Source organism: Passer montanus, unplaced genomic scaffold, assembly GCF_014805655.1.
Source record: "Passer montanus isolate IOZ18808 unplaced genomic scaffold, ASM1480565v1 scaffold179, whole genome shotgun sequence".
Taxonomy (NCBI): domain Eukaryota; kingdom Metazoa; phylum Chordata; class Aves; order Passeriformes; family Passeridae; genus Passer; species Passer montanus.
In genome coordinates this window covers 309,634-336,327 of record NW_024365270.1, presented here as the reverse complement: position 1 = coordinate 336,327, position 26,694 = coordinate 309,634, and the positions used below count along the sequence as shown (strand labels likewise).

The 26,694-nt window shown below is 71.8% G+C and overlaps 5 protein-coding genes across 9 annotated transcripts in view; 1 reads left to right on the top strand and 4 right to left on the bottom strand.

Moving 5' to 3' along the window:
* The window catches only part of OSBPL7 (oxysterol binding protein like 7), an 8,155-nt gene extending 2,180 nt beyond the window's left edge, over positions 1–5,975 (bottom strand). Inside the window, exons 1-19 of one of the 4 annotated variants that reach the window (XM_039704672.1) lie at positions 5,933–5,975; positions 4,966–5,157; positions 4,672–4,794; positions 4,497–4,550; positions 4,263–4,376; positions 4,069–4,179; positions 3,863–3,983; positions 3,683–3,786; positions 3,498–3,596; positions 3,282–3,411; positions 3,069–3,193; positions 2,858–2,938; positions 2,649–2,780; positions 2,262–2,352; positions 1,715–2,001; positions 827–964; positions 486–549; positions 315–393; positions 82–226 (exon numbers count right to left, since the gene is read on the bottom strand). In XM_039704672.1, coding sequence (XP_039560606.1) covers positions 82–226; positions 315–393; positions 486–549; positions 827–964; positions 1,715–2,001; positions 2,262–2,352; positions 2,649–2,780; positions 2,858–2,938; positions 3,069–3,193; positions 3,282–3,411; positions 3,498–3,596; positions 3,683–3,786; positions 3,863–3,983; positions 4,069–4,179; positions 4,263–4,376; positions 4,497–4,550; positions 4,672–4,794; positions 4,966–5,058 — 2,091 coding nt within the window. In that variant the 5' untranslated portion in view covers positions 5,059–5,157; positions 5,933–5,975. Of the gene's footprint in view, positions 1–81; positions 227–314; positions 394–485; positions 550–826; positions 965–1,714; positions 2,002–2,261; positions 2,353–2,648; positions 2,781–2,857; positions 2,939–3,068; positions 3,194–3,281; positions 3,412–3,497; positions 3,597–3,682; positions 3,787–3,862; positions 3,984–4,068; positions 4,180–4,262; positions 4,377–4,496; positions 4,551–4,671; positions 4,795–4,965; positions 5,757–5,932 lie in introns of those variants that run through there. The other 3 variants (XM_039704671.1, XM_039704669.1, XM_039704670.1) reach the window with 3 other exon arrangements.
* A 630-nt stretch (positions 5,976–6,605) lies between these two features.
* MRPL10 (mitochondrial ribosomal protein L10) lies at positions 6,606–9,932 on the bottom strand. The gene is made up of 6 exons (XM_039704678.1): positions 9,809–9,932; positions 8,887–9,045; positions 8,534–8,556; positions 7,900–8,103; positions 7,619–7,763; positions 6,606–7,208 (listed from the first exon to the last, which is right to left on the bottom strand). The coding sequence occupies exons 1-6, from the start codon at positions 9,915–9,917 to the stop codon at positions 7,000–7,002; spliced, it is 849 nt and encodes a 282-aa protein (XP_039560612.1). The 5' UTR covers positions 9,918–9,932; the 3' UTR covers positions 6,606–6,999.
* Positions 9,933–10,593: 661 nt separating this feature from the next.
* Positions 10,594–14,315, bottom strand: SCRN2 (secernin 2). The gene is made up of 7 exons (XM_039704704.1): positions 13,860–14,315; positions 13,419–13,600; positions 13,072–13,271; positions 12,764–12,979; positions 12,131–12,296; positions 11,882–12,059; positions 10,594–11,018 (listed from the first exon to the last, which is right to left on the bottom strand). The coding sequence occupies exons 1-7, from the start codon at positions 14,175–14,177 to the stop codon at positions 10,860–10,862; spliced, it is 1,419 nt and encodes a 472-aa protein (XP_039560638.1). The 5' UTR covers positions 14,178–14,315; the 3' UTR covers positions 10,594–10,859.
* A 3,100-nt stretch (positions 14,316–17,415) lies between these two features.
* SP6 (Sp6 transcription factor) lies at positions 17,416–19,470 on the bottom strand. The gene is given in 2 exon segments (XM_039704696.1): positions 17,416–18,049; positions 18,051–19,470. Coding segments are annotated over 2 exon segments (1,443 nt in total). The 5' UTR covers positions 19,028–19,470; the 3' UTR covers positions 17,416–17,583.
* Positions 19,471–26,576: 7,106 nt separating this feature from the next.
* SP2 (Sp2 transcription factor) overlaps positions 26,577–26,694 on the top strand; it is a 9,893-nt gene continuing 9,775 nt past the window's right edge. For both annotated transcript variants that reach the window (XR_005627046.1, XM_039704694.1), the window contains exon 1: positions 26,577–26,649. The gene's annotated coding sequence lies outside the window, so the exon portion shown is untranslated. The remainder of the gene's footprint in view (positions 26,650–26,694) is intronic.

The following is a 26,694-nucleotide window of genomic DNA, read 5'->3' as shown; positions in this document are numbered from 1 at the left end:
CAGACCGTGATAATGCAGAGGGGCAGGGTGGGGCAGTGGGTGGGCGGGGCCTGGGCAGGAAGGGGCGGGGCGGGGGCACACCTTGCAGAAGGTGAGCTTGCAGTGGTAGGAGGCGTCGCGGGTGTTGCGGATCAGCACCTCCCCGTAGTGCTCGATCCAGCGCGGCCCGCTCAGCACGTTGTGGATGCACGTGGTCACCTTGTTCCACTCGTAGTGGTCCCCGGTCCTGCGGGCACCGCCCTTGGGTGGGCACGGAGGGCAGGGGGGCACGGGGGCGGACATGGGGGGGCCCATCTGTGGGGCTGGGGTCTCACCTGGGCAGCTGGACATTGACGGTGCCCATGGGGACGATCTCCAGGGATTTGCCCCAGAATTTGTTCTTCCACCTCATGTCTGGAGCAGGAAGAACAGGAGCAGGTGAGACCCCCCAGTGCCCCCACCCTGGGGGGACCCTCCCGGTGCCCAACACCCTCCTGGGCTCCCACCTTGCCAGAAGACGAAGTTGTCGGACTCAGCGTGACAGGCAGAGATGGGGGGGTGGTGGGACACCTGCGGGGACAAGCAGGGACATGCCAGCGCCCCGGCCAGCCCCGGGGTGCCCCCCAGGACCCCCCGTGCCCACCTGCTCGCTGATGAAGCGGAAGCCGCGGTCGGGCCGCACGCACTCGTAGGTCTCGCCCAGCACGGGGTTGAAGGGTTTGCTGCCCGCCCGGTAGTAGGTGGAGGCGTAGGCGGACACGGCGAAGGCGGCCACGTACACCTGTCACCATGGCCACCTTGTCACCATGGCCACCCCGGGGTGCCCCCCAGGACCCCCCGTGCCCACCTGCTCGCTGATGAAGCGGAAGCCGCGGTCGGGCCGCACGCACTCGTAGGTCTCGCCCAGCACGGGGTTGAAGGGTTTGCTGCCCGCCCGGTAGTAGGTGGAGGCGTAGGCGGACACGGCGAAGGCGGCCACGTACACCTGTCACCATGGCCACCCTGTCACCACGGCCACCCTGTCACTGTGTCACCATGGCCACCCTGTCACTGTGTCACCATGGCTACCCTGTCACCCTGTCACCATGGCCACCTCCTCACTGTGTCACCATGGCCACCACGACGCTGTCACCACGCCTGGCATGGCCACACCAGTGCCCTCCCCCGTTCCCACAAGTCCCAGGAGACCCATGTGCCCTCAAGCACCTCTGAGCCCACTAAACCCTCAAATCCTCCCTGTCCCCACATGACCTCGGGGTCCCCGTGTCCCCAGAATCCCCAAATCCTCCCTGTCCCCACATGACCTCGGGGTCCCCAGAATCCTCAAAATCCTCAAACTCCCCAAGTCCCCTCATAACCCCCAAACTTCCAGTGCCCCCCGAGCCCCCCCCACGCCCTGTGCCCTCGGCCTCCCAATGCCCACCCTGTCCCCAAAGTCCTTCGTGTCCCTAAGCCATGTCCCCTTGCTCCTGAGCCCCCTGTGCCCCCCTGGACCTCCCTGTGCCCTCCTTGTCCTCAAAGCCCCTCGTGTTCTCCTGCCCCCGAGCTCCCCTAAATCCCCTTCATGTCCCAAATCCCCCTGTGCCCCCAGTCCTTTCCACTCCCCCCGGTGTCCCCGCTCCCCCCACTGTCCCCGCTCCCCCCCGGTGTCCCGCTGTCCCGCTGTCCCTGCTCCCCCCGCTGTCCCGCTGTCCCCGCTCCCCCCGCTGTCCCGCTGTCCCGCTGTCCCGCTGACCAGGCGCTGCCGGGGGTCGCGGGCGCGGCTGGCCCTGTCCAGCAGCTCGCTGTACTCCAGCTCCTCGCAGAGCCGCTGCAGGGTGTTGAGCGGCTCGTTCAGCTGCACGGGCAGCGCCACGCGGGACAGGTCCTTGCCCACGCTGCTCCGCAGGAGCCCCCACAGGCTCACGTCCCCCGGGGGCGCGGGGGGCGCGGGCAGGCGGCTCCTCCGCCGCGGGCCCGGCCCCGGCAGCTCCAGCGGCGGCTCCAGCGGCGGCTCCGCCGGCGGCCCCGGGCGCTCCGCTCCTGCCGGGCAGCGGGCGGTGGGACGGAGCCGCCCCTCCCCGGGGAACCCCTTCCCTCCCCGGAGCTGTCGGGGGCAGAGCTGTCCCTTCCCCTCGGTTCCCCGTCCGGTGTTTCCCCTTCCCGTGTCGGCAGGCAGAGCTGCCTCCGCCCCGGCTCCCCCTTCCCGCACCTCCGCCGGTGCCCACTGCCCCTGTTGCCCCCCCGGTGTCCTCCCGGTGCCCTCCCGATGCCCCCCGGTGCCCTCCCGGTGCTCCCCGCACCTGTCGGGGGGCGGCCCGGCCCCCCCGGCTCGGCGGGCTCCTCGCAGACGCTGCTGGCGACCTCGCTGATGCACGACTCGTCCTCCGAGGGCTGAGGAGGCGCAGGGACCGTCGGCGGCTTCGGGGGTCCCGGGGGATGGGAGGGACCCCCATGGGGGGGGCGCTAGCGGGAAGGGGCTCCCCAGAAGGGGGGGATGAGCCCCGGGGGGGCTGGGGGGGACACGGGGAGCGGCTCTCGGGCCGGCTAATGAGGTGGGACGGGGGAGAGAGAGGGGACAGATGAACCCAGAGCGGCGAGGGGCGGCGGGGGGTCCGCTGAGCCCCCCACCAGCAGAGACCCCCACCAGCAGAGTCTCATCACCAGCAGAGACCCCCCAAGCCCCTCACCTCGTTCTCAGAGGAGCTGGCGGAGAGGAAAACCTCGCAGGCATCGAAGAACTCGGTGTGGGAGTCGGCCAGCGAGACGATGCTGCGGTTGGAGAGCTGCTGCTCCCGGCCCTTGGCGGGCAGCGCGTCCGGCTGCGGGGACAGCCACCGGCTCAGCCCCGCCCCAGGGGGGCCACGGCAGCCCCAGGCCGCCCCATCCCACCCCTGACCTCATCCGGGTGCAGCGAGGCAAAGGAGTCCAGGGTGGTGTCGGAGGACACGGACAGCGAGTGGAAGCGGCGCAGGGCGGGCTGCGGGAAGGGCGAGGCTGAGCCGAGACCCCCCGGCCGGCCCCCTCCAGCCAGGGCAGGGCTGGCAGGCACAGGAGACCCCCAGCGCCCCGCTGAGACCCCTCGAGCAGCACCCCAGGTGCCCCCTCACCCCCGCGGTGCCCGCGCTGCCGGGCCGGGGCGCCGGGCACTGCCGGTCCAGCGCCTGCCGCATCTCCTCCAGACGGGCCCTCTCGGCCACCAGCGCGGCCACCACGCTGCTCAGCGAGCCGTGCACTGCCGGGGGACACGCCGGGCGTCAGCCGGAGGGTCCCTACACCCGCGCCGGGCCCCCCGGGCAGGCTCAGCCCCCGCCCCACGCCACCTTTCTGCGCCAGGACCCAGAAGCTGCGCTGCAGCTGGCTGTACTCCGGGGGCGCGCCGAAGGGCAGCTGGCTCTGCGATGCCTCCAGGTAGCGCGACAGGTTGGGGACAGAGCCGTGCAGGCGGCCCACCTGGGGGGACAGGGGGAACAGAGGCGTGTCCCGGGGGGCTCCGTGCCCAGGCAGCGGCAGAGCTCGGGGTGGGGGGTCCAGCTCACCCTCACCCTGCCGATGGTGTCGTCCTTGGCGAAGCTCTGCGTGCACCAGATCTTGGTGGTCCTGCGGCCCTTCTTCGGCCTCTCGGTGGCAGCTGAGGGCTGTGAGGGACAGGAGGGGGCTGCAGCCAGACCCACCCCAGGCAGGGAGGGCACGGGACCCCTCCCTCACCTGCCGTGGCTCTCACCTGGCTGCCGGAGATGAGCGGGGCCGAGGGGATGCGGTGCAGGGCCTCCAGGTGCTGCAGCATCCCCGTCAGCTCCTGCAGCTTGGCCTGGCACTCCGACAGCTCTGCCAGGGGCACAGAGGTCAGGGAGGGGGCACGGGGACCCTGCCCGGCCCCAGCACGCCCTCGGGCCCCGCTCACCGGCCGAGCAGCGCTCCAGCCCCTCGCTGTCCTTCAGCCAGGCGTTCACCTTGTCCCGGGGGCTGGCCAGCGTGGACAGGGCAGGGGCGCTGCCCGAGGGCAGGATCCGTGTCCACTGGCCCTGCAGCCGGGCACAGAGGGCACCGATCGCTGTCACAGCCATTGCCCAGGCCCTGCCCGGCGCTGCCACCCCGAGTGTCACCCACCTGCGCGCTGGTCCCCGTGGGACCCCCCGGGGGACACGGCCCCGGCCGCTCGCCGTGGTGGTGCCTGCACAGGCTGCTCACCCAGCTGGAGAACACCTCGGGGGACTTGATCTGGGGGACAGGGCCGAGTTGGAGGGGACACCAGCTGATGTCCCCAGGCCTGTCCCAGCCCAGCCCCCGGCTCCCAGTGGCACCTTGAGGTGATAAATGTTGTCCTCTGTGTCCAGGTCAACCCTCTGAGCCTTCTTGTTGACGGACATGACGGACTGCCGGACGTCGATGGCACCGTGCAGCTTGCCCTTGAGGACCTGGGGGAGCCCAGGGACGCCTGTCAGGGGAAGACCCCCTTCCTCAGGGGGGCCACGGGGGTGTCCCCAGCCCTGAGCCCCCGGGGAGGCTGCGTGGCCACAGCCTGGGCACACACTCACGTCCTGGCGCGTGGTGGAATATTTCAGGATCCCGTTTTCCAGCACGAAGTACCGCTGGGGATGGAGGGGAAAGGTTTATTCGGGGAGGGGGCGCGGACAGCAGCCCCTACAGCCAGCCCCCCCCGCCCAAATCCTGCCAGGCCAGCCGGCTCCCGGTGCCAGCCCAGCCTGTTACCTTGTGCCAGCCCTTCAGGGGCCATTTCCTCTTCTTGAGCAGGTACCCCTCGTGCCGCTGCGGCTGCTGCCCGGGGCTGCCCCGGCCACGGGGCTCCTCCACCACCTCCCAGCTCTCCGAGCCCTGCGGGGACGGCGCCAGCGTGGGGCTCCCTGAGCACCAGAGGTGCTGCCCACCTCGGGCCCAGGCAGGGACATTTGGTACCCACAGGGGCATCATCCTAAAGCGGGGGGAAGCCCCCAAAGCCTCCCTGTGGTCACTCTGAGCCCCCCAAATCCAAATCCAAATCCAAACCTGCTGGACGCTGCTGTGCTTGGAAGACACGGTGCTGTTGGAGCGGGACAGGGCCCTTTTCGGGGAGCTCGGGTCCTTCTCGTGGCTGCCCATGGCCGGCGAGCAGAGGGGGCGGGGGGCCGCGGGCCGAGCCCCCCCTCCCGGGCGGGCTGCGGCGCTCCGAGCTCGGCCGTCACGGCGGGAGCCGCTGCGGGGAGGGCACGGCGGGTCAGCGAGCTCGGGGACGGCACGGGGGGCGGCGGGGATGGCCCCGCGCCCGGCCCCCGGGGGGCTCTGCATGGCACCGCCGCGGGCACCGAGAAACTTCTGCGTGAGCCGAGCCTTTGACCCGCCCGGCGTTATCTCGGCTGTGCCACCCAGTCCGGGTCCAGAGTCCGGCCCCGCCGCCCCGCGCGGCGGCCGAGGGGCACAGCCAGGAGGGTGACACCGCCGGGGCCGGGTCGGGCCCCGCTCCATCCGCACCCCCAAGCCGGGACCGACCCCTCCAAAGCCCGGCGTTTGCTCCCTTTGCCCTTCACCACTCCACAGGGGGAAACTGAGGCACGGGCAAGCTCCTCCTGGCCTTGCCACCCCCCGGCGCTGTCCCTGACGGGGCATCCGTGAGTCCCGGCCGCTGCTGGAGGATGGATCCCAGGATAACCCCGGGACAGCCCCGGCACCGGTGATCACCGTGGCACCGGTCTCCGCCGCCCCGACGGGCGCGGCGCCGGTAACCACGGCACCGGCAGTAACCACGCTGCCTCGGATAACCCGGCACCGCTACCGGCGGCTCCGCGGGGCGGGCACCGGGGGTCTCCCGGTTCTCTCCCGCAGGTGCTGCCGGGGATCGGCACCGACCGCTCGCAGCGGAGCGGGGCTGTGCCGGCACCCCGGGGCTCCATCCCCCGCGCGGGGCACGGCCCATCCCCGCGTCCCCGCGCCGCTGTCACCCCGGGGCAGCGGGGCCGGGGCCGGCCGGACCGTGCCCCGGGCGGCGGGCGGGCGGCGGGGCCCGGGCGCATCCTGCCCGGCGGCGGCGGCAGGAAGCGGAACACGGAGGGCGGGCCGGAGCCGCTCGGCTCTGCCCCCTGCTCCGTGGAGGACCGGAGCCGCCAGCGCCCGGAGCCGCCGGGACAGCGGGAGCGGACACAGCCCGAGCGGCCGCGCGGAACCGGGGCGGCTCCGGAGCGCAGCCGAGAGCAGCTCCGGGGAGAGGGGTAGGGGACCCCCGCGAGAGGCAGCACCGCACGGGGGTCCCGGGGTTGGTCATCCCACGGGGAATCACCGACCCGCGGGGGTCTCAGGATGCATGTCTGAGGGTCTCAGGATCATCATCCCATGGATGGCTTGGGGACTGCCAGCCCACGAGGGTCTCAGGGGTCACTGACCCACGGGCATCCCGGGAACCAGCAGCCCACGGGGGTCTCGGGGCTGCTCATCCCATGGAAATCCCTGGAATCACCACGGGTGTTTTAGGAATCACGGGGGTGTCTGGGATCACCCCTCCAAGGTGGTCTCGGGGCATTCCCACCCTGGGATTTCCCTCTCCCACCCCAGCTCTGCTCCCTCAGACCCCGGGAGCAGCCCTGGCCTCTCCCCCCACCCTCGGGGGGCAGGAACAGCCCCCGCCCACCCCCCAAAATCACAGACGAGGCTTGGCATCTCCACACAGACACTTTAATGGACAGGCCGGCGGCCCCGGGGTGGGGTCAGCGTTACAGCACAGCCCCAGCCCGAAGGCACGGGGCTTGGAGTGCCCAACATCCCCCCTGCAGGGTCCATCCCGCGCTGCTGCTCCTCTGGCTGCTCCCAGAGACCCCTGATCACAGCTGGAACACCGCTGGGCCGATCCCCAGGGAGCACAAGGGAATGGCCACGACTCCCCGCTGGGGCTGGGGGGCCACAGCACCCTCAGTGTCAAACCTCCAGGCCCTGACCCGGCTCGGTGGAGCTGGAGAATCCCACGGGAATTGTGCCCGCGATCCTCGACTCCCCCGGCCGGGGGGCTCCCGGTTCCCCAGTGCCAGGGGAGGAGGGGGCTCCCGGCTTCCAGCCTCAGCGGCTCCCGGGGCCCCGCAGGCGCTGCATGTGCTGCTCCAGCAGCGCCGTGAGGCGGGCGGGGCCCTGCTGCAGCAGCGAGGGGGTCTGCGAGCACAGCAGGGCCAGGGCTGCCACCGTCTGCCCCTGCGACACCTCCAGCGGCGGCAGCCGCGCCACGCCCTCCACGCCCTGCCGGCTCAGGATGGTGTCGTCGATGCAGGCGCCTGCAAAGGGAGGCTGGCATGGGCACGGAGTGCCAGAGCCTGTGGGGAGGGGCTGGGGAGCTCGGGGTGGGCACGGAATGCCAGAGCCCTGTGGGGAGGCACTGCTGGCTCCTGCAGGCTGCCCTCCCCTCGTCTGCATGGATGCAGCTTTGTCAGGGGGCCTCATTCCCAGCCCTGGGCTTGCATTCCCAGTTCTGGATGAGCCTCCGGAGCCCTGGGCCCCCATTCCCAGCCCTGGGCCCTCATTCCAAGTCCAGGATGAGCTTCCCAAGCCACAGTCCCCCGTTCCCAGCCCCGTGCCCCACTCCCAGCCCCGTTCCCATCTCCAGTTCCCCATTCCCAGCCCCGTTCCCATCTCCAATCCCCATTCCCAGCCCCGGCGGATCCCCGCTGGGGGCAGGGGCTCTCACCCAGCAGGTTGACCTGTGGCACCCCCTTGAGCACTCGCAGCATCTCCCTGGCGCGCGGCTCGGCGCTCACCAGCAGGATGTTCCGGCACACGAACAGCGGCAGCAGGCTCCTCCACTTGGACTGCTCCAGCACCGGCCGGGCAACCTGGGCACGGCCCGGGGTGAGGACGGGGCACCGGGACAGCCCGGAGCCACCGGGACAGCCCGGAGCCACTGGGACAGCCTGGAGCCACCAGGACGTCCCTAGGACACCCCCGGAACCCCCGTGAGCTCAGCCCCACCTCGTTGAGCACGAACTTGACGTGGATGTCGTGGCGGCGCAGGAAGTGGCGCAGCGTGGCCACGTCCTCCTCGGCCATGGAGTTGTACTGGCACACGGCCACCATGCGGCTGGCACGCAGCACCGCCTGCAGCTGCGCCTGCAGCACCCGCGCGTAGCCGTCCTCCTGGGGACAGGGAGTGAGGGCACAGGGACAGCCCTGGGCACAGGGAATGGGGACTGGGGACAGCCCTGGGGACACAGGGAATGGGGACTGGGGACAGGGAGTGGGGACTGGGGACAGCCCCGGTGTCATGGCACCCGCGCGTAGCCGTCCTCCTGGGGACAGGGAGTGAGGGCACAGGGACAGCCCTGGGCACAGGGAATGGGGACTGGGGACAGCCCTGGGGACACAGGGAATGGGGACTGGGGACAGGGAGTGGGGACTGGGGACAGCCCCGGTGTCATGGCACCCGCGCATAGCTGTCCTCCTGGGGACAGGGAGTGAGGGCACTGGGGACAGCCCTGGGCACAGGGAGTGGGGTTGGGGACAGCCCTGGGCACAGGGACAGCCCTGGGGACAGGGAGTGGGCATTGGGGACAGCCCTGGGGACACGGGGAATGGGGATTGGGGACAGGGACAGCCCTGGTGTCACGGCACCCGTGTGCAGCAGTCCTCCTGGGGACAGGGAGCGTGGGGATTGGGGACAGGGGGACGGGGTGGGAGCCCTGGTGTGATCCCACAGCTGGAACTGCTGGGCGGAGATGGTCCCAAGGACTGTGAGGTGGTGATGCCGTGGGTTTTGAGGTGATGCCATGGATCTCGAGGTGCCCCCGTGGATCTCGAGGTGCCCCCGTGGATCTCGAGGTGCCCCCGTGGATCTCGAGGTGCCCCCGTGGATCTCGAGGTGCCCCCGTGGATCTCGAGTCCCACCCCCGGGGTGTCCCCAGTTTCCCAGCCCCGGGCAGTCCCACCCCCGGAGCCGAGCCGTGCCGTGCCGTGCCGTACCTGCGGGGGGGCGGGGCCGGCAGCGCGGCGGCGGGGCGGCCCGCGGGGGCAGGTACTCGGTCAGGGCCAGCAGCTTCTGCCGCTGGAAGTGCATGGCCTTCCAGTGCCGCGTCACCGCCTTGGAGCCGCGCCGCAGCAGCTGCAGGGCGGGCAGCCAGGCTGCGGGCAGCGCTCAGCACCGGCACCGGCGCCGCCGCTCCCGTTCCACACCCCGTCCTGTTCCCAGGCCCGTTCCCATTCCCGTCCCAGTCCCATCCCAGTCCCGTTCCCGTTCCCATTCCCGTCTCACTTCCATTCCCATTCCTGTCCCAGCCCCGTTCCCATTCCTGTCCCATTCCCATCCCATTCCCAGTCCCGTTCCTGTCCTAGCCCCGTTCCCAGTCCCATCCCAGTCCCATTCCCGTTCCCATTCCTGTTCTTGTCCCGTTCTCACTCACGTTCCCATTCCAGGCCCCTGTCCCATTCCTGTCCCAGTCCTGCTCCCGTTCCCATTCCTGTCCCAGTCCCGTTCCCATCCCAGCCCCGTTCCATTCCTGTCCCTGTCCCGCTCCCGTTCCCGTTCCCGCTCCCGCTCCCGTTCCCGTTCCCGCTCCCGCTCCCGTTCCCGTTCCCGCTCCCGCTCCCGTTCCCGTTCCCGCTCCCGCTCCCGTTCCCGTTCCCGCTCCCGCTCCCGTTCCCGTTCCCGCTCCCGCTCCCGTTCCCGTTCCCGCTCCCGCTCCCGTTCCCGTTCCCGCTCCCGCTCCCGTTCCCGTTCCCGCTCCCGTTCCCGCTCCCGTTCCCGCTCCCGTTCCCGTTCCCGCTCCCGCTCCCGTTCCCGTTCCCGCTCCCGTTCCCGCTCCCGTTCCCGCTCCCGTTCCCGTTCCCGCTCCCGCTCCCGTTCCCGTTCCCGTTCCCGCTCCCGTTCCCGTTCCCGCTCCCTCACCCTGCCGCCATCGCGCCCCGCCGCTTCCCAGCGCCGCCATCTTGGCCGCGACCGCGCAGGGGCCTGTGGGAAGGCGGAGCAGCGTCACTTCCGGCGCGCCCGTCTCCATAGCAACGGCGCGGCCTGGGCCGGGGTCGCTGAGCCCCCAGAGCGAGGGACTCTGAGCCCCCAACGCAGAGAAACCGCTCCGCTGAGCCCCCTGGCCTTTCCGGGGGTCCCTCAGCCCCAAACCCGCCGTGCCCGGTCCCGCTGAGCTGCCGTGGCTCCATCTCGGACGTCTCTGAGAGCCCCCGTCCAGTGAGGCCTGGTCCCACAGACACCCCAGTCCTGATCCCACAGACACCCCAGTCCTGGTGCCACAGACACCGGTCCCACAGGCACCCCAACCCTGGTCCCACAGACACCCCAACCCTGATCCCACAGACACCCCAATCCTGGTCCCACAGACACCCCAGTCCTGCTCCTGTTTTCCCTCCCCAGTATCCAGAAGGGAAAGGTTTCCCCCCAGCCCTGAGGGTTTTGTCCCAGTGGCCCCCCAGTCCCCCCACGGGGGTCTCTGAGCCTCCCCCCGTTCCAGCCCCCCTGGAATTCCAGTGTTCCCAAACCCACATGAGGACGCTCAGCTCAGTGTGAATTCTGGGGTCTCTCCGTGTCCCCCCCAGCCCATTCCCCCCCAGAATCTCCTGAGCTGCCCCCAGGACTGGCTGGAGCAGGGATTCAATCCCAGAGCGTTCCCAAAATGGGAATTTTTCACTCAGCAGGCGAAATAAAAACCACGCTGGGATTATTCCTGTTTTATTTTCCAGAACCGAATTGAGGAGATGGAGAATTTGGAGTGTTTCCCCAACCCGAGGTGCAGCAGCTCCTCCTCCCGAGGGCTCCCTTGCACCTCATTCCAGCCCGAGGCCACCTCCCAGTGCTGCAGGGTAAATGGGGGCTGGGACCCCGGAGGGAGTCAGGCAGGGTCAGGGTCAGACTCTGGAATGTTCTGTGATTCCCTGTCCGTGAAAAACGCCGCAGGGGCAGCCGAGCCCACCCACCTGGGCGGGGTTTAGGTGTAAAACTTCATCTCGGCCTCCACGCAGTCCAAGAAGAGGTCGGCCAGCTCCTCGGGGCAGGGGCTCACGGTGCCCTCCAGCAGCTCCCGCATGCCCTGCAGGCCCTGCTTCTCCAGCTCCTGCAGCGTCCCCAGCAGCCGCCGGCCCCGCTCCTGCCGGGATCAGGCCGGGCTCAGGAGCCGGGTCCAACCCCGAATGGGATCAGAGAGCTCAGAGCCTGATCCCATTGCAGGGTGGGCTCAGGGAGTTTGATCCAACCCGGAATGGGATCAGAGAGCTCAGAGCCTGATCCCACTGCAGGCTGGGCTCAGGGAGTTTGGGATCAGAGAGCTCAGAGTCTGATCCCATTGCAGGGTGGGGAAGGGTCTGTGGAGTTTGTGGGGTCTGTGTGGTCTGTGAGATCTGTGGGCTCTACGGGGTCTGTAGGGTCTGAGGGCTCTGCGGGGTCTGTGGCTCTGTGGGGTCTGTGGGCTCTGCAGGGTCTGTGGGATCCATGGGCTCTGTGGGATCTGCAGGATCTGTGGGGTCTCAGGGTCTGTGGGCTCTGCGGGGTCTGTGGGGTCTGTGGGCTCTGCAGGCTCTGTGGGGTCTGTGGGCTCTGCAGGCTCTGTGGGGTCTGTGGGCTCTGCAGGCTCTGTGGGGTCTGTGGGGTCTCAGGGTCTGTGGGCTCTGCAGGCTCTGTGGGGTCTGTGGGCTCTGCAGGGTCTGTGGGCTCTGCAGGCTCTGTGGCTCTGTGGGGTCTGTGGGCTCTGTGGGTTCTGCAGGGTCTGTGGGCTCTGCAGGGTCTGTGGGCTCTGCAGGCTCTGCGGGGTCTGTGGGCTCTGTGGGGTCTGTGGGGTCTCAGGGTCTGTGGCTCTGCGGGGTCTGTGGGGTCTGTGGGCTCTGCAGGCTCTGTGGCTCTGTGGGGTCTGCGGGGTCTGTGGCTCTGCAGGGTCTGTGGGCTCTGCGGGGTCTGTGGGGTCTGTGGGCTCTGCAGGCTCTGTGGGGTCTGTGGGCTCTGCGGGCTCTGCGGTACCGGGTCCTGCTCCATGAGCTCCAGCGCCGCCTGATGCCGGCGGTACAGCTCGTGCCGCCGATCCACGGAGCTCTGGAACCTCGGGATCTGCTTGGCAGGATCCTGCAGGAAGGTCGGGGACCTCACCTGCGGCGCCGGCTTGATGCCGGCCACGAACACGAAGGGCTTGAAGACGGACCTGGAGGAGAAGCTGGGATGAGAGAGCGGAACTGCCGGGAGCGCGCATCGCCGCGCCCAGCCCGGCCCCACCTGGAGGGGTCGGGGGTGCCGGTGAAGAAGTGCACGCAGGGCAGGGCGGGGTCGCGGGGCAGCACGGACACCATGCTGCCCGCCGTGCGGAACCCCTCGGCGTCCACGCAGATCCCGCTCTCCTTGTCCCGCAGGATGGACATCAGCGTCTCCGCCGTGATGTGGCCTGCAGGGACAGGCAGGGCCACCTCAGCACCGCCAGCTCGGCCCTGGGGACGCACCGGGGCGAGGCGTGGGTGGCTGTCCCTGTCCCTGTCCCTGTCCCCGTCCCTGTCCCCACCTGAGTGCTGCCACAAGAGCTCCTTGCCAGCGTGGAAGCAGCCCTTGGGGAGCCATGGATGAGTACCCAGCCCTGCCCTGTCACATCCCTGTCCTGTCACCATCCCTGTCCTGTCCCCATCCCTGCCCTGTCACATCCCTGTCCTGTCGCCATCCCTGTCCCTGTTCTATTCTTCTTGTCCCCATCTTGTCCCCATCTCTGTACCTGTCCTATCCCCCTTCCTGTGTCTGTCACGTTCCTATCCCTGTCCCATTCCCATCCCCATCCCTGTCCCTGTCCTATTCCCATCCCCATCCCTGTCCCTGTCCTGTCCCCATCCCCACGTGTCCCCACGTGTCCCCTCGTGTCCCCACCTGCGTGCCGCTGCAGCAGCTCCCTGCCGGCGTGCAGCCGTGCCTGGGCCGCCTCCATGCGCGGGGGCTGCTTCTCCAGGGAGAAGGCGCGGGCGAAGCTGAACTCGCCGCGGCCGCTCCACCAGCCCCGGCTGCGCGCGCGCTCCCGCAGCCCCGCGTGCTCGGCCGTGATGTCGCTGCCGATGCTCAGCTGGTTGGAGATGTTGCGGCTGCCCTCTGCGCCGGCGGGGCCCGGGGGTCACTCGGGGCGCTGCGGGACGCCCCGTGCCCCCGGTGCCCCCGGTGCCCCCGGTGCCCGCTCGGCTCACCGCGGATCCGCTGTGCCGCCCAGTAGCGCCCGGCCGTCTCCAGCAGCCAGGCCTCGGCGCGGTCGGCCAGCAGGAAGGTGTTGTGGTACACGAAGGGCACCGGCTCCTCCTTGCAGCTCCCGCCTTGGCCGTAGCGCTCCAGCAGCGCCGTCATCACCTCCAGGGCCTCCCGGGCTGAGCTGCCCCGCTCCAAACCCAGCCTGTGCCAGCAGTGCCCGTCAGACAGCCCGGGGGCTGGGGCAGCGTGGGCACGGGGACACGGGGCTGTCCTCAGCATCCTCAGCATCCTCACTGGGGGCTGGGACAGCGCGGGCACGGGGACACGGGGCTGCCCTCACCCTCCTCACCTCACCAGGTCCATGCCCAGCAGTGCCTCGTCCTCGCCCAGGGGCTCGCGGGTCCACACGCCCTCGTTGCCCACGCAGACCCCGCAGTCGTTGGCGCCCATCTCAGCCCCCCAGAGCCAGGCGGGGCGGCTCAGCACCACGGCGTGCGTGTGCTCCGCCTGCTCGATCTGCAGGTACGTGCACTGCGGGGACACGGCGTGACACGGGGTGACACCTGGCACGGTGAGCGCCCTGTCCCTGCAGCCACCCTGGCACACGGGGTGACACCTGGCACTCTCAGTGCTCTGTCCCTGCAGCCACCCTGGCACACAGGGTGACACCTGGCACTCTCAGTGCTCTGCCCCTGCAGCCACCCTCGCCCTGCACAGTGGGCACACCCACGGCTGAGCTGGCACCCGATGCGCTGACCGCTGCAGCCCCTTTGGCGCGGCACGGGCTCACCTGGACTTTGTCCCCAGGCCGGTGGGTGGCAGCGGGGACATAGACGATCTCCTGCACCTCGTCTCGGGGACGATCGGCGTTCTTGCCGAAGATGACGGCGGGGGACGCCGTGTGCGGCGGCAGGGCCACGAAGCAGTCGCAGGACGAGGGCACAGGACCGTGCCCCGCCATCCTAAACTGGGTCAGGGCGGGCACCGAGGGCGGTGTCAGCCCCCTGTCCCTGCCCCCGATGTGTCCCCAGCGTCGCTCTGGGGCTGGGCGCGGAGGGGCTGTTGGCTGAGGCGGTCCCTGGAACTTGGGGGACATCAGGGACCCCATGGCGGGGTGACCTGGGGGGCACCCCCGCCCCGGGACCCCGCAGCCCCGCACGGACCGGAGCCACCCCCCCGCAGCCCCGCTAACCGGGACCCCCCAGCACCGGCCGCGGACGGGACCCCCCTCACAGCGCCGGTAACCGGGACCCCGCGGGGGGCACCGGCACCGGCATCGGCACCGGGACCGGCACCGGCACCGGCACCCGCGTGGGTCGGGGGGAAGGTTCCCAAAAGAACCCGGGGACGGGGGTCCCAAATTTCCTCCCGTGGGGCGGGGACGACGGACCCGAGTGCGTGCTGGGGGTTCCGGTGGGTCAGAGCCCCCCGTGGGCAGCACCCCCGGGGGGGCTCGGCCGGTCCCAGCCCGTGTCACCCCCACACCCAGCCCCCCCGGGGTCCCTGTCCTGGGAAGCCTTGGAGAGCCGAGGGCAGGCTGGGGAGACCCCCGAGCCCCCCGGTGGGGATGGTTTGGGGTCGGGATCCCAGACCCCCGGGTCCCTTGGAATGAATTATTTGGGGTCAAGGTGTGGGACCCCTGAGTCCCTTGAACTAAATTATTTGGGGTCGGGATGCCGGATCCCGATTCTCTTGGGCAGGGCTGATTTGGGGTCGGGATTCCAGACCCTTGGGTCCCTTGGTGGGGATAATTTGGGGCGGGGATTCCTGACCCTTGAGCCCCTCGGGGGGATGGTTTGGGGTCGGGATGCCGGATCCCGAGTCTCTTGGGCAGGGCAGATTTGGGGTCGGGATTCCGGACCCCTGAGCCCCTTGGCAGGGCAGATTTGGGGTCGCGGTGCCTGAATCCCTTGACAAGGTTGATTTGGGGTGGAGTTGCCGAACCCCTGAATCATCTGACAGTGAAAATTTGGGGTCAGGACCCCCGCGTCCTTGGGCAGGGATGGAGCCGGAGAGCCGGAGCGTGGAAAACACGCGGCGTTTATTCCAGTACAAAACCCAAACCCCAGAGCCCCGCAGCCTCTTCACAGCACAAACGCTCCCCTGGCGGGGCGGGGGCACCCCCGGGGCCGCCCCGCTCCACCCCCCCAGCCCGGGGCCCCGTCCCTCCCTGCCCCGGGAGGCGGCCCGGGGGTGGGTGGGGGACGCGGCGGTTCGGGGCGAGGGCCGGGATCCCCACGCCGCAGCAGGCTGGACTGGTTTCCCGGCCGCCGTCCCTCCCCACCCGGTTTTACAGCCTTCATTGCCCCATCGCGGCAGGCAGAGCCCCGGGGCTGCGGGGGCTGCGCGCACCTGGGGCCCCCTGGCAGCCCCCCAGGCGGGGACAGCTCGCTGGGGCTGAGCCCCGAGCCCCCCAGCCCACCCGCGGGGACCCCCGCTGCAGCCCCCCGCAATCGGCGGCTCCCCCCGAAAGGCCGGAGCCCCCCGGGCTGCTGGAGCCGGGCTCGGCCGCTGAACCCCGCTGGTGCCACACTGTGGGACAGCGGGGAGGGTCCCGAGCCCCCCTGGGGTCCCATCGGGGGAATTTTGTGCTGGAAAAGGCAAATCCCGGAGTCGGGGACGTCCTTCGCGAGCTGCGGGCAGCCCAGGTCACCCGAGTCCTGCGGGGGGACGGCGGTGGCCGCGCTGGGGCTGGGGGCGCGTCCTCGAGACCCCCCCAGCGAGACTTCACCTCGTGCTGGGGGGGCCCAGCCCCACGCTCGCCCCTGCCCCAGGCGCGGGGGGGGCGCTGCCAGCCCCTCAGCACCCCTGGGGACAGGGACAGCCACGGGGACAGCCACGGGGACAGCCACGGGACCCTCGGGGCTCCGAGCCCTCCCCATCCGCACAGCCCACGGCCTGGGATATCCACTCTGCCCGAGCGGCAAAGCCTGGCTTCACCTTAATAAAATAATAATAATTAATAATAATTAATAATAATAATTAATAATTAATAATAACAATAAAACACTCAAAACCGAAGACCTCGGGGCGCCCTCTGGGCACGGACCCCACTCGACTTCACCTCTACCCCTTCCCCCCCGACCTCGGGGTGCTCCGAGCCCGGGCAGCTCCCCCAGACCCCCCAGAGGGGCCAGACCGGGGGCTCAGCGCCCCCAGATCTCCCCCCCTCCCCAGATTCCCGACTGGTCTGAACTCCTGTTGGCTGGGGGGCAGCGCCGGGGGGACCCCCGGGTGCCTCGAGCAGCCAGTGCAACCCCCACCCCCCAAACCCCCTCCCCAGGTCCCGGCTTCAGCGTCTCCTTCTGTGTCCGAGGGGTTCTGCCAAAATCGGGGTGTAAGACCCCAAAAGACCAAAAAACCGAGATTCACGGACCCCCGGCCAGGGGCGTGGGACAGATACGGGGGGCCCTGGGGACAGGGGGCGACCCCAGGGCAGGAAAACTACGGGGTCCCTGCGGGGGGAAGGCCCGGGGTGCCCCGGGAGGCGCAGGGACCCGGGGAGGGACAGCTCTGGGGTCCCCGGGGGGGCGGGCAGCATGCAGGGGCCAGGCAGCATTCCCTGGAAGGACGGGAGCCCGGGGAGGGACGGCTAGGGGCCACGGGGGGACAGGCAGCATGCTCGGGGGGGACAGGCGGTCCCCGAGGGGACAGGGGAGGGCAGCCGGCCCGGGGGGCGGGCGGGCAGCGCGGCCGTGCCAGGCCGGAGGAATGCGGCCGTCCCGGCTCTCCCGGGCCCGCGGCCGCCCCGGTGCTCCCCGCCCGGTGGGCGGTGGGCGTGGGAAAGCTGCAGGCGTGCGCTCGGGCCCCCGCCCGCCGCGGCCCCCGCGGCCCCCGAGCTCCCCACGGCTCACTTGCGCGCAGGATTTCTTTTTTTCTTTTCCCTTTCTCTCCATTTTAGCCACGATTCAGGCCAAAAATGGGTTTGACACCCACGAGCCCCACAGCCGAAGCGGGGCTCTGGGGGGCGGGGGACCCCCGCCGGCTCAGCATCCCCGGCTGGGGCAGGGGGACGGCGCCAGCCCCCGACCCCCGCCTGTCGCCCGCGGGTGACGGGAGAACGGGGCTGGCACGGCTGGGGCTGAGCCCGGGTGCCACAGTTCGGAGGGGACCGCGGGGAGGGCGCCGGGGGCTGCGCCGCCCCCCCGAGCCGGGGCTCCCGGCTTTCTCCTCTGCTCTCTCCCTTTCTCCTTCTCCTTCCTCCCCTTTGGGCTGGACGTGCCCGGGCAGCTCCTGCTCCTTCGGCTCCCATTGATGTTCCTCCCAAACAGCCCCGCCGCCTGCCAGCAGCCTCCCGAAAAAAAAAAAAAAAAAAAAAAAAATTTGGGAGGCCGGGGGGGGGGGGGGGGGGGGGGGGGGGCGAGCCCCGAGCCCCGTGCCGGGCCGAGCCCCCCGCCCCGTGCCCGGCCGCGCCACCGCTCCCGGCACAAGGTGCCAGCCCTGCGCCCACCCCTCCGGAGACCGGCCCCGAAGGGTCCCCCCGGCCCCCCGTGTGCCCCCCGGGGCTCAGCGGCTCAGTTTGTGGGGGCGGCCGTGCCCCCCTCCGGCTCCCTCTTGCCTCCCTTGGCGGCCGGCGCGTCCCCGGCGCCTTTGGGCTCGGGCTCGGGCCCCTCCTTGCCCCCGTCGTGCGTCTTCATGTGCTTGCCCAGGTGGTCGCTGCGCATGAAGACGCGGCCGCAGACGGGGCAGGAGAACTTCTTGGCGCCCGTGTGGGTCTGGAGGTGCCGCTGCAGCTCGTCGGAGCGGGTGAAGCGCTTGCCGCAGAAGAGCCAGTTGCACACGAAGGGCCGGTCGCCGCTGTGCCAGCGCAGGTGGGCTTTCAGGTGGGAGGTCTTGGCGTACGCCTTGCCGCAGCCCGGGATGTGGCAGTTGTGCAGGTGCTTGCGCTTCGCCCCCTCGGGGCACGGGCCGCCCCTCTCCGCCTCCTGGCAGTTGGGGCAGCGGCACGCCGCCTGCCCCAGCGGCCAGGAGATGCTGCGCGGGCGGCGGCAGCAGGTGGGCGGGGGGCGCGCAGAGCTGGTGCTCGCCCCCGCCGTAGCCGCCCAGCCCCGCGGGCAGCCCGGGGTGCGCGGGCACCGGCAGCCCCCCGCCCTGCCCGGGCAGCTCCATCCAGCTGGCTCCGGCGTGGAGGTCCCACCAGTTGACGCCTCCGCCCTCCTCGCCGGGGGCTCCGGCGTGCGGGGGCCGGAACCAGGGCTCGTAGGGGTGCGCCATGTCCGGGCCGGCCGGCAGCAGCTTGGCGTAGGCTCCGGGCGCGGCGGGGCCGTCGGGGGGCAGCTCTAACCTCGGGGGGCCATGGGGCTCGTAGGCACCGGCGGCGGCGGCGGCGAAGGCGGCGTCGTCGGGCCCCGGCAGCGGCAGCTCGGGCGGGGGCAGCGGCGAGGCGAAGTCGGGGGCCCCGGGGGCGGCGGGGCCGTGCGGCTGGAAGGGCTGCAGCGGCTGCAGGTCCAGGTGGGTCGGGGAGGCGCGGGGCGCGTCCGAGGGCTGGGATCCCAGGGAGCCGCAGACCGCCGTCAGCATTGCGGGGCGGCGCGCACAGACCTGCGGGGCCCGGCGGGGCGGGGAGGGGGAGAAGAGCTCTGAGAGGAGGGGGGGGCGCAGCTCCGCTCCCCCCGTCCCCGCGCGCACCGGCACCGGCACCGGAGGCGTCCGCAGCGCCCGGCAGCCGCGGTTCGGGGGTCGCCGAGCCCCCGCCGAGGCGGTTGCGCTGCTCTGCGGCGCCGCCGTGACACCGGGATGGTGGCACCAGCCGGGGGGGACACCCCTTTTAGCCGTCCCCGCCCCCTCAGACCCTGTGCCAGCCCCTGGTGCCCGCGGGCCACGTCTGCAGCCCGGAGGGGTCGGTGCCTGACTCCAAAACCCGGGGAAACCTCCAGCATCTGCCTGGCCGCCTCCCCGACTGTGCCCCCAACACCGCTGGGGTCCCCGAGGGGATGCAGGCGGCATCCCCAAACCCATGGGGGGGACAGGGCACCCCCGAGGGGACACGGCACCCACAGGGCCAAGCCGCCTGTGCCGCGTCCCAGCCGGGCTGGGGGAGCCTCAGCCCCTCCTGCCGCCCCAAGGCCGGGCCCAGCTGGGAGCCCCCGGCTCTTTTTGGGGGGGCTGCCCCCCCGGGCTGGCTGGCAGCGGGATGAGGCAGCGGCGCCGCGGGCCGAGCCCCGGGCAGCGCTTTGAAGCCGGGCTCGGGCCGGCTCTACCCCCGGAGCACCCCCGGGGCACCCCCGGGGCGCCCCCAGACCCCCGGGCGGCCGCAGCCTCCAGCAGGGCGGCCGTGACTCAGCGGGAGCCGTGCAAGCCCCACGGGGCTGGGGACGGGCCCCACCCCGGTGTCGAAATCCACCTGCCGCCACCGGCTCCCCCCCCGCTCCCAGCGCGCCGAGGGGCGGCCGAGACCCCCCCGCCCTGAGCCCCCTCCCCCTGGCCGCGCTCGTCGCCATCCCCGTGTCCCCGCCACCCCCCGGCCCGCGCGGGACAGGGACGGAGCCTCGGGGACACGCCTGGGGGGTGCTGGGCGATTTGGGGTGGGGGATCCCCGGAACGGACCCCCAGAGCACCCCGCTGCCAGCGTCGTGGTTCCCGGGTCCCCACAGTGCTGGGGACCCCTCAGAGGCCTGGGGACCCCGATTTCCCCTGCCAGGAGTCACCCGGGCCGGCGGGGGACCCCAAAATCGGGGTGGGAGTTTGGGGAGGGGTCCCAAAATCCCCCCGACGGGACCCCCCTGTACCCCCCCACAGGGGCGGGGGCTCGGCTCGATCTGGCGGCAGGATGAGCCCCCCGGGGTGGCAGCTGGGCAGATTTTGGGGTCCTGCCGCCCCGTGGGGGCTCAGCTGTGCCCACCCAGCCCTGGGGACTGTCCCTGCCTGCTGGGGACACGCGGGGGTCGCGGGGGGCTGCACTGCGGGGTCCATCGCTGCCACCCGCAGGGTGCTCAGCGGGGTCCCGAGCCCCCCACCCTGCTCCCCACGAGCTCCGAACTGGGCTCAGACCCGCAAAGCGCCGCGGTGCCAGCCCGGCACGGCCCTCGGGGCGCTGCCACGGCCGGGACCCCCAGATTTGGGGAGCGAGGGGCATCCCCAGCCCCCCGAGCCCCCACGGGAGGGGAGGGACCCTCCGGGGTCGCTCCCAGCCCACCGGATCCAGCACGGGGCTCTGCTGGAACCCCCCAGTCCCAGCGATCCCGCCCGGCTCGGGGGTCCCACCGAGCCCCCCGTGAGCAGCGGCACCATCCCCCACCCCGGGCCGGGGGAGCGCGGGGAGAGCCCCCCTGCACGGGCCTGCCCCAGCCGGGCACGGAGCCTCCCTGGGACATTTTTCCATCCGGGAATGATGACAAAAATCCCCAGGGGCCCCCAGCGTCCTCCCTCCCTCCCTGGCGGGGCTCAGCGACGCGTTGGCCATTTCACCGCAGGGAAACTGAGGCAGCGGCGGCTGAAGCGTCCCGTGAGTCACGGCCCGGGCTGGGCAGAGGCGGCCCGGCCCCGTCTCAAGCTCCGCCGGTGCCTCGCCCCGCGGCGGGGCCGGGCGGGCGCCGCTGCCCCCAGCACCGGCAGCCCCGACGGGGGGCACGGGGGCGCGGCGGGGCCGGGCTCGGGGGATGCCGCGGCTTTGGGGGCGATGCCGCGAGTCCCGGGGGATGCCCCGGGGCCGCGGGGGACGCTGCGGGGTCGGGGGGGTGCGGTGGGTTCGGGATCGTCTCCCCCCGAGCCGCGGCGGAGCTCCCGGGGGATTTTTGGGGAGGGGAACGGGGGGGGGTCCAGCCCGTCCAGCCCCCGCAGGACTCGGCACCACGCGAGGGGTCTCAGAGCCGCGGGAAGAGCCGCGGTCCCGAGGGGAGGGGGCGCGCTGGCCGCGGGGGCACACGCGGCGTCCCCGGCTCGGTGGCCAGCGGACGGCGGCGAGCGGCGACTGGCCGGNTAGCGGCCGCGCCGGGGGTCGGGGCAGGGGGTCCCGGAGCGCGGCGGGGGTCGCAGCGGCGGGGTACGTACGGCTCTAGCGGCAGCGAGGTCCCGGCGGGCCCGTCCGCATCGGCGCGGGCGCTGCTTCCCGAGGGGACCCCGAGGGACCCGCGCGGCTCCCCAGGGACCGGGCACCCACTGGGCCGGGCGAGCAGGAATGGCCGGGTCCCAGCCCGGCGGCCGGCTCTTCCCTCCGCCCCCCCGCCCAGCTCCACCCCCGGCCCGGTGATTTTAACCCTTGGAGGCAGAGCCGCGGCCCCGCCGCTTGACAGGAGCCGGCTCCGGTCTCAGGATCCGGCGGATGAAAGCGGAGGGAGGGGACGGGAAGCTCGCAGCAGACACCGCAAACAGGGGGGTAATTAAAGAAGAAAGCAACAACCGCCTCCCTCCCGCGCCCGTGGCCGCCTCCTCTGCCACCCCCCCCGCTCCTGGGGACCCCCGGGCGCCCCTTCTGTCCCACCCCCGCTCCCGGCACCGCAGCTGTCCCCCCCCGCCTGTTGGTGGCACACAGGTGGCCGCCCTCTCCTCCCGCCACCCGCGCGGGGACCCCCGGACCCTGTCCTGCATCCAGGGGTGACACGCGGGGGTGGCCGCCTGCTCCTGCCCGCAGGGATGTCGCCTGTCCCCTGGGGGGCTCGGTGCCTCCCGTGCCCCTCGGCTCTGCGCCGCGGCACCGGCGGGACGGGGGCGGACACGGGGACGGTTCTGGGGAGAGGGACCAGGACCCGCCGTGACCCCGATGGATTTGGGACAGCCCAAAACCGCCCGGGAGGCGCTGGCCGAGCCCGTCCCCGCTCGGCCGGGGGTGTGCAACCCCCCCGTGTCCCCCCGGGGCTGCCGGCAGGGACAAACCCGGCAGCTGCCGGTGACAACACCGCGGCCACTGGAGCCACTTAATCACCGGCGCGTCGTGTCCCCATTTCCACCCCCGCCCCGCCTGGCGGCCGCCGCAGCCCGCGCGGACCCCGGTGGGCACGGCGGGGGTCCCCAGGTGCCGGTGCCGCGGGAAGAGGCGGCGGCGGCCCCGCGGAGCCGGACGGGGCGGGCAGTGAGGAAGAGACATTAAAACACAAGGGAAACAAACACAGGTTCTGTAATTACACGGGGGGGGGACGGGGGGGGGACGGGGGGGGGGACACTGGGTGGGGACACTGGGTGGGGACACGGGGATGGGGACAGCGGGATGGGGAGGGGGATCCTTCAGTGGGGACACTGGGATGGGGACCTGGGATGGAGATCCTGCCGTGGGGGTCCCGGGGTGGGAAGGAGCAGGACAATCAGCCCATGGGGTTTCTGGTTGTGCAGAAGTGGGGGTGAACACACTCGTGGGGCTCTGTGGGGCACATCTGGGGGGATTGGGGCACATCTGGGGGGATTGGGGCGTACCCCAGCCCCAGGGTCTCACTGTGCTCCCTCTCCTCTGCCTGCCCGGGGGGTCCAGGGCTGTTCCCGTGGCTGCTCCAGTTTGGGGACCCCCGAGTGTTGTCGGGGTCGGGGTGGTGGCCTTGGGCTCCCGGGCTGGCCCTGGGGTCGGGTCGTGGCCACCAACAGCTCAGTGGGGCAGACTTGGCATGTGCAGCTCCAGCCATCCCCATCCCAATCCCAAACCCCATCCCAATCCCAAACCCCATCCCCATCCATCCCATTCCCATCCCATGCCTATCCCCATCCCAATCCCCACTCCCAGTCCCCGATCCCAGTCCCATTCCCATCCCAGTCCCATTCCCATCCCTGCCGTGCCTCCTGGTCCCCAGCTGCCCCTCAGCCACCCTGCACACGTGGCCTGTCCCTGTCCCTGTCCCTTTGCTCCAGGGGCTGCTCCCAGTGCTCCCAGGCTCTCCCAGTGCCCCCAGTGCCGCCACCCTGCACACGTGGCCTGTCCCTGTCCCTGTCCCTTTGCTCCAGGGGCTGCTCCCAGTGCTCCCAGCGCTCCCAGTGCTCCCAGCGCTCCCAGGCTCTCCCAGCGCTCCCAGTACTCCCAGTACTCCCAGTGCTCCCAGGCTCTCCCGCCCCGGCCGTCCCCGCTCCAGGAAGGGGCTGCAGGGGGGGAGGACGTGGGGGACGCGTGGGGACAGGGACGGGGAATTGGGAGGGCCACGACCACCTCACCCCACCAGCACCGCACCCCAAAACCGCCCTGGGACCCCCCGGCCCCTCCCCAAAACAGAGCCGGGCTGGGGTCCTGCTGGGGCGAGCAGGGGAGGCTGTGGAGGGGCACTGGGGGCACCGGGGGCACCGGGATTTGGGGAAAAACCCCCCTGGGACCCTCCGGACCCTCCCCAAAACAGATCCTGTCTGGGATCCTGCTGGGGCGAGCAGGGGAGGCTGTGGAGGGGCACTGGGGGCACCGGGGGCACTGGGGGCACTGGGGGCACCGGGGGCACCGGGATTTGGGGTCTGGGGGCTCCTGGAGCCCCCCAGGCAGAGCTGGGACCACCCGGGGGGAATCACGGCGCTTCCCGGGGGGGAGCTCCTCTCGCCAGCGAGCGTCTGAAACCCCGAGCCGTGCCTTGAAATTACTGCTAATTACAGAGCTCATTTGCATAAATTATAAGGCAAGAGGCAAATGCCGCCAATCCCTCCGAGAGATCGGGGGGAGGGACCGGGGGGACAGGGGGGGACAGGGGGGTCGCTGCTCCCCAAAACCGCAGCGGGAGCTCGGGGGGTCCCCAGAGCTGGCACGGGGGGGACACAGGGGGTGTCACAGGGGTGGCACAGGGGGTGGCACAGGGGGTGTCACAGGGGTGGCACAGGGGGGTCACAGGGGGGCCGGGGGGGGTCACGGGGGTGGCACAGGGGGTGGCACAGGGGTGGCACACCGGGGTCCCAGCTCCTGCCTGTCCCCGAGCACGTCCCTGCGCACTGGGGGGGGCTGGTCACGCACTCGGGGTGCCCGGGGGGGGCAGTGCCACGGGGCTGTGACACAGGGCAGTGACACAGGGCCCTGCCACGGGGCTGCGCCGTCTGGGTCGCCCCGTGCCCGGGGGACACCCCGGGGTGCCCGCGGGGCCCCAGACGGGCACGGGCGGGGCTGGCCCGGTTCCCCGCGGCTTTCGGGGGGCCCCACGCCCAGACGGGCCCGGGGGGTGGCGCGGGGGTGGCGCTGAGCCCGCCGAGCCCCGGGGGCACCCCGGCACCGCTGGAGGTGGCGCGGGGGGGACAGCGCCGGGTGAGGCAGGGGTGGCGGTGGCAGGAGGGGGCACGGCCCGGGGGGGTCACAGCTCCCATGGGGGGGTCACGGTCCCCACGGAGGTGTCACAGTCCTGGGGGGGGTGGGCACAGTTCTGGGGGGTTGTCACAGCCACCACGGGGGTGTCACAGCTCCCATGGGGGGGTCACGGTCCCCACGAGGTGCTCACAGTCCTGGGGGGGGTGTCGCAGCCCCCCGGAGATGTCACGGTGCCCCCAGGACACCGCCCCCTCCCCGTCCCCCAGCGGTGCCACCACGGGCACACCTGGCACAGCTGGCACAGGTGGCACGGCTGGCACAGGTGGCACGGTTGGCACAGCTGGCACACCTGGCACAGGTGGCACACCTGGCACGGCTGGCACACCTGGCACGGCTGGCACGGCGCTGCCCACCCGCTGCCCGGGGCCAGGCCCGCCCGGCGCAGATCCCTATCGCGATTATCGCGCCGGTTCCCGGCCCGGTGCCCGCGGGCGGCGTTTCCTCCGCGGGAGCCGCGGCTGCGCTCGGGGCCGGCGCGCCGCTCGTCGCGAGCTTTAATTGGAGTTTTAATTAGTCCCGTGCTGATCTCGCTGCGCCCGGCCGGGCCGGGGTCAGGCAGGGCCCGGGGAAACCGGAACGGCACCGGCGGGACTGGAACGGGACGGGGACGGGGACAGGGACAGGACAGGGACAGCGACAGCGGGACAGCGGGACAGGAACGGCGACAACGACAGGGACAGGACAGGGACAGGAACGGGACAGGAACGGGGACAGGGACAGCGGGGACAGGGACAGGGACGGGGACAGGACAAGGACAGGACTGGCTGTGCCTTGTCCCGCCCGGGGGGCCACCCTGTCCCCTCCCTCCCTGTCCCCTCCCTCGCCGCCAGCCCCGGCCGAGCCCGCGGGGACCCCCGGACCCCTGCTGGGGTCCCCCCTCGGTGTCCCCTCCCTGCAGGGCGGCAGTGCCACGCGGGCTGTCCCCGCAGCCGGGCGGGGAGGTGGCAGTGCCACCCGGGGTCCCCTGGCGCTGTCCCCGTGTCCCGCGCGGGCGGGGCCGGCCCGGGGCGCTCCCCCGAGCCCGGGGAGGTTTTGGGGGCCGGCTGAGTCAGCGGGCGGGGGCTGCCCGCACGGGGAGGCCCCGCGGCCCCAGACACGGCACAACAAAGCACCGGCAATTATTTGGCTCCAGCGGGAGCTGCCGGCCCGTGGGGCTGGAGCCGGCCGGGCACCCCCGACCCCGGGCCGGCACCGCCGAGGGGGTCCCGCACCTTCCCCGCGGCCCCGGGACCCCCGGGATTGGGGATGGGGTGGGGGGCGACCCCTGCGGGACACTGAGCACGCCCCGGTTTGGGAGCGGGGGTCGCCTTTGGGGACCCCGAGATCTGCAGGGGATTTGGGGATGCCGGGCTCTGCCGGCAGCCTGGACGCCCCCAGGCTCGCCGAGCGCCCCGAGCCCCCCAAATTCCCAAGGGGATTGGGGACCCCCATCCCTTCCAGCGCCTTGCACACCCCAAAAGCCTCCGAGCGCCCCGAACCCCCAAACACCCTGAGCCCCCCGAACCCCTGCAGGGGGATTGGGGACCCCCCTCCCTGGGGACACCCCAAAAGCCTCCGAGCGCCCCGAACCCCAAACTCCGCAAGGGGAACGGGGCCCCCCCCATCCCCGGCGGGGCACTGAGCCCCCCCGAGCGCCCCGAGTTCTGTGAGGGGTTGGGGACCCTGGGGGGAGTTGGGGCGCCCCGGGCCCGGCAGGGACCCCCCGAACGCCCCGTGTCCCCGAACCTGCCGTGTCCCCAAACCCGCCGTGTCCCCTCTCCCCCGGGACCCCCCGATCCCCTCCCGGCCCCCCCGGGGTCCCTCCGGTGGGGGGGGAGGGGCGAGGGGGATCCCCGGGACTCCCCACCCGCCGGGGACCCCCTGACGTCATCCGGCTCCGTCGTTCGGACTTCCCCTGCGCCAATCACAAGCGCGGCTCGTCCGCGGCGCGCTTTCCATTGCTTCATTTATCTGTCAATCAAATTGTGGTAACCAATCATAAGGCGTGTTTTGGGCGGGTCACGCCCACGAGGAAGTCCGCCCCCTTTGAAGCCTTGTCAATCAAACAGCGGATGGGCACAGGCTGGGCATGCGCCTATTGGCTACACGCGCTGTCAATCAGAGATCTCCTCTGCTATTGGCTCTCCGCTGCCGTCCGTCACCTCAGAGCTCCGCTCCCATTGGCGGAGCCATCCCTCCATCACGAGCATTACTGCTCGGCGCAGCTGCCCATCAACCTTTACCCCTCCGCGGATTGGCCGCCGTTCCACCATCTCCTCCCCCATTGGCCAGAGCTCAAAGCAGCCGGCCGGCTATTGGTCCAAACCCCCTGGGGGGGCGGGCGCAGCAGGGCGGTGCCCGGCGGAGGAAGATGGCGCCGTGAGCGGGTCGGAGCCGCCGCCGCCCCCGGCCGGTCAGTGCGGGGGGAGCGGGGCCGGGCCGCGGCCGCTGCGGGGCC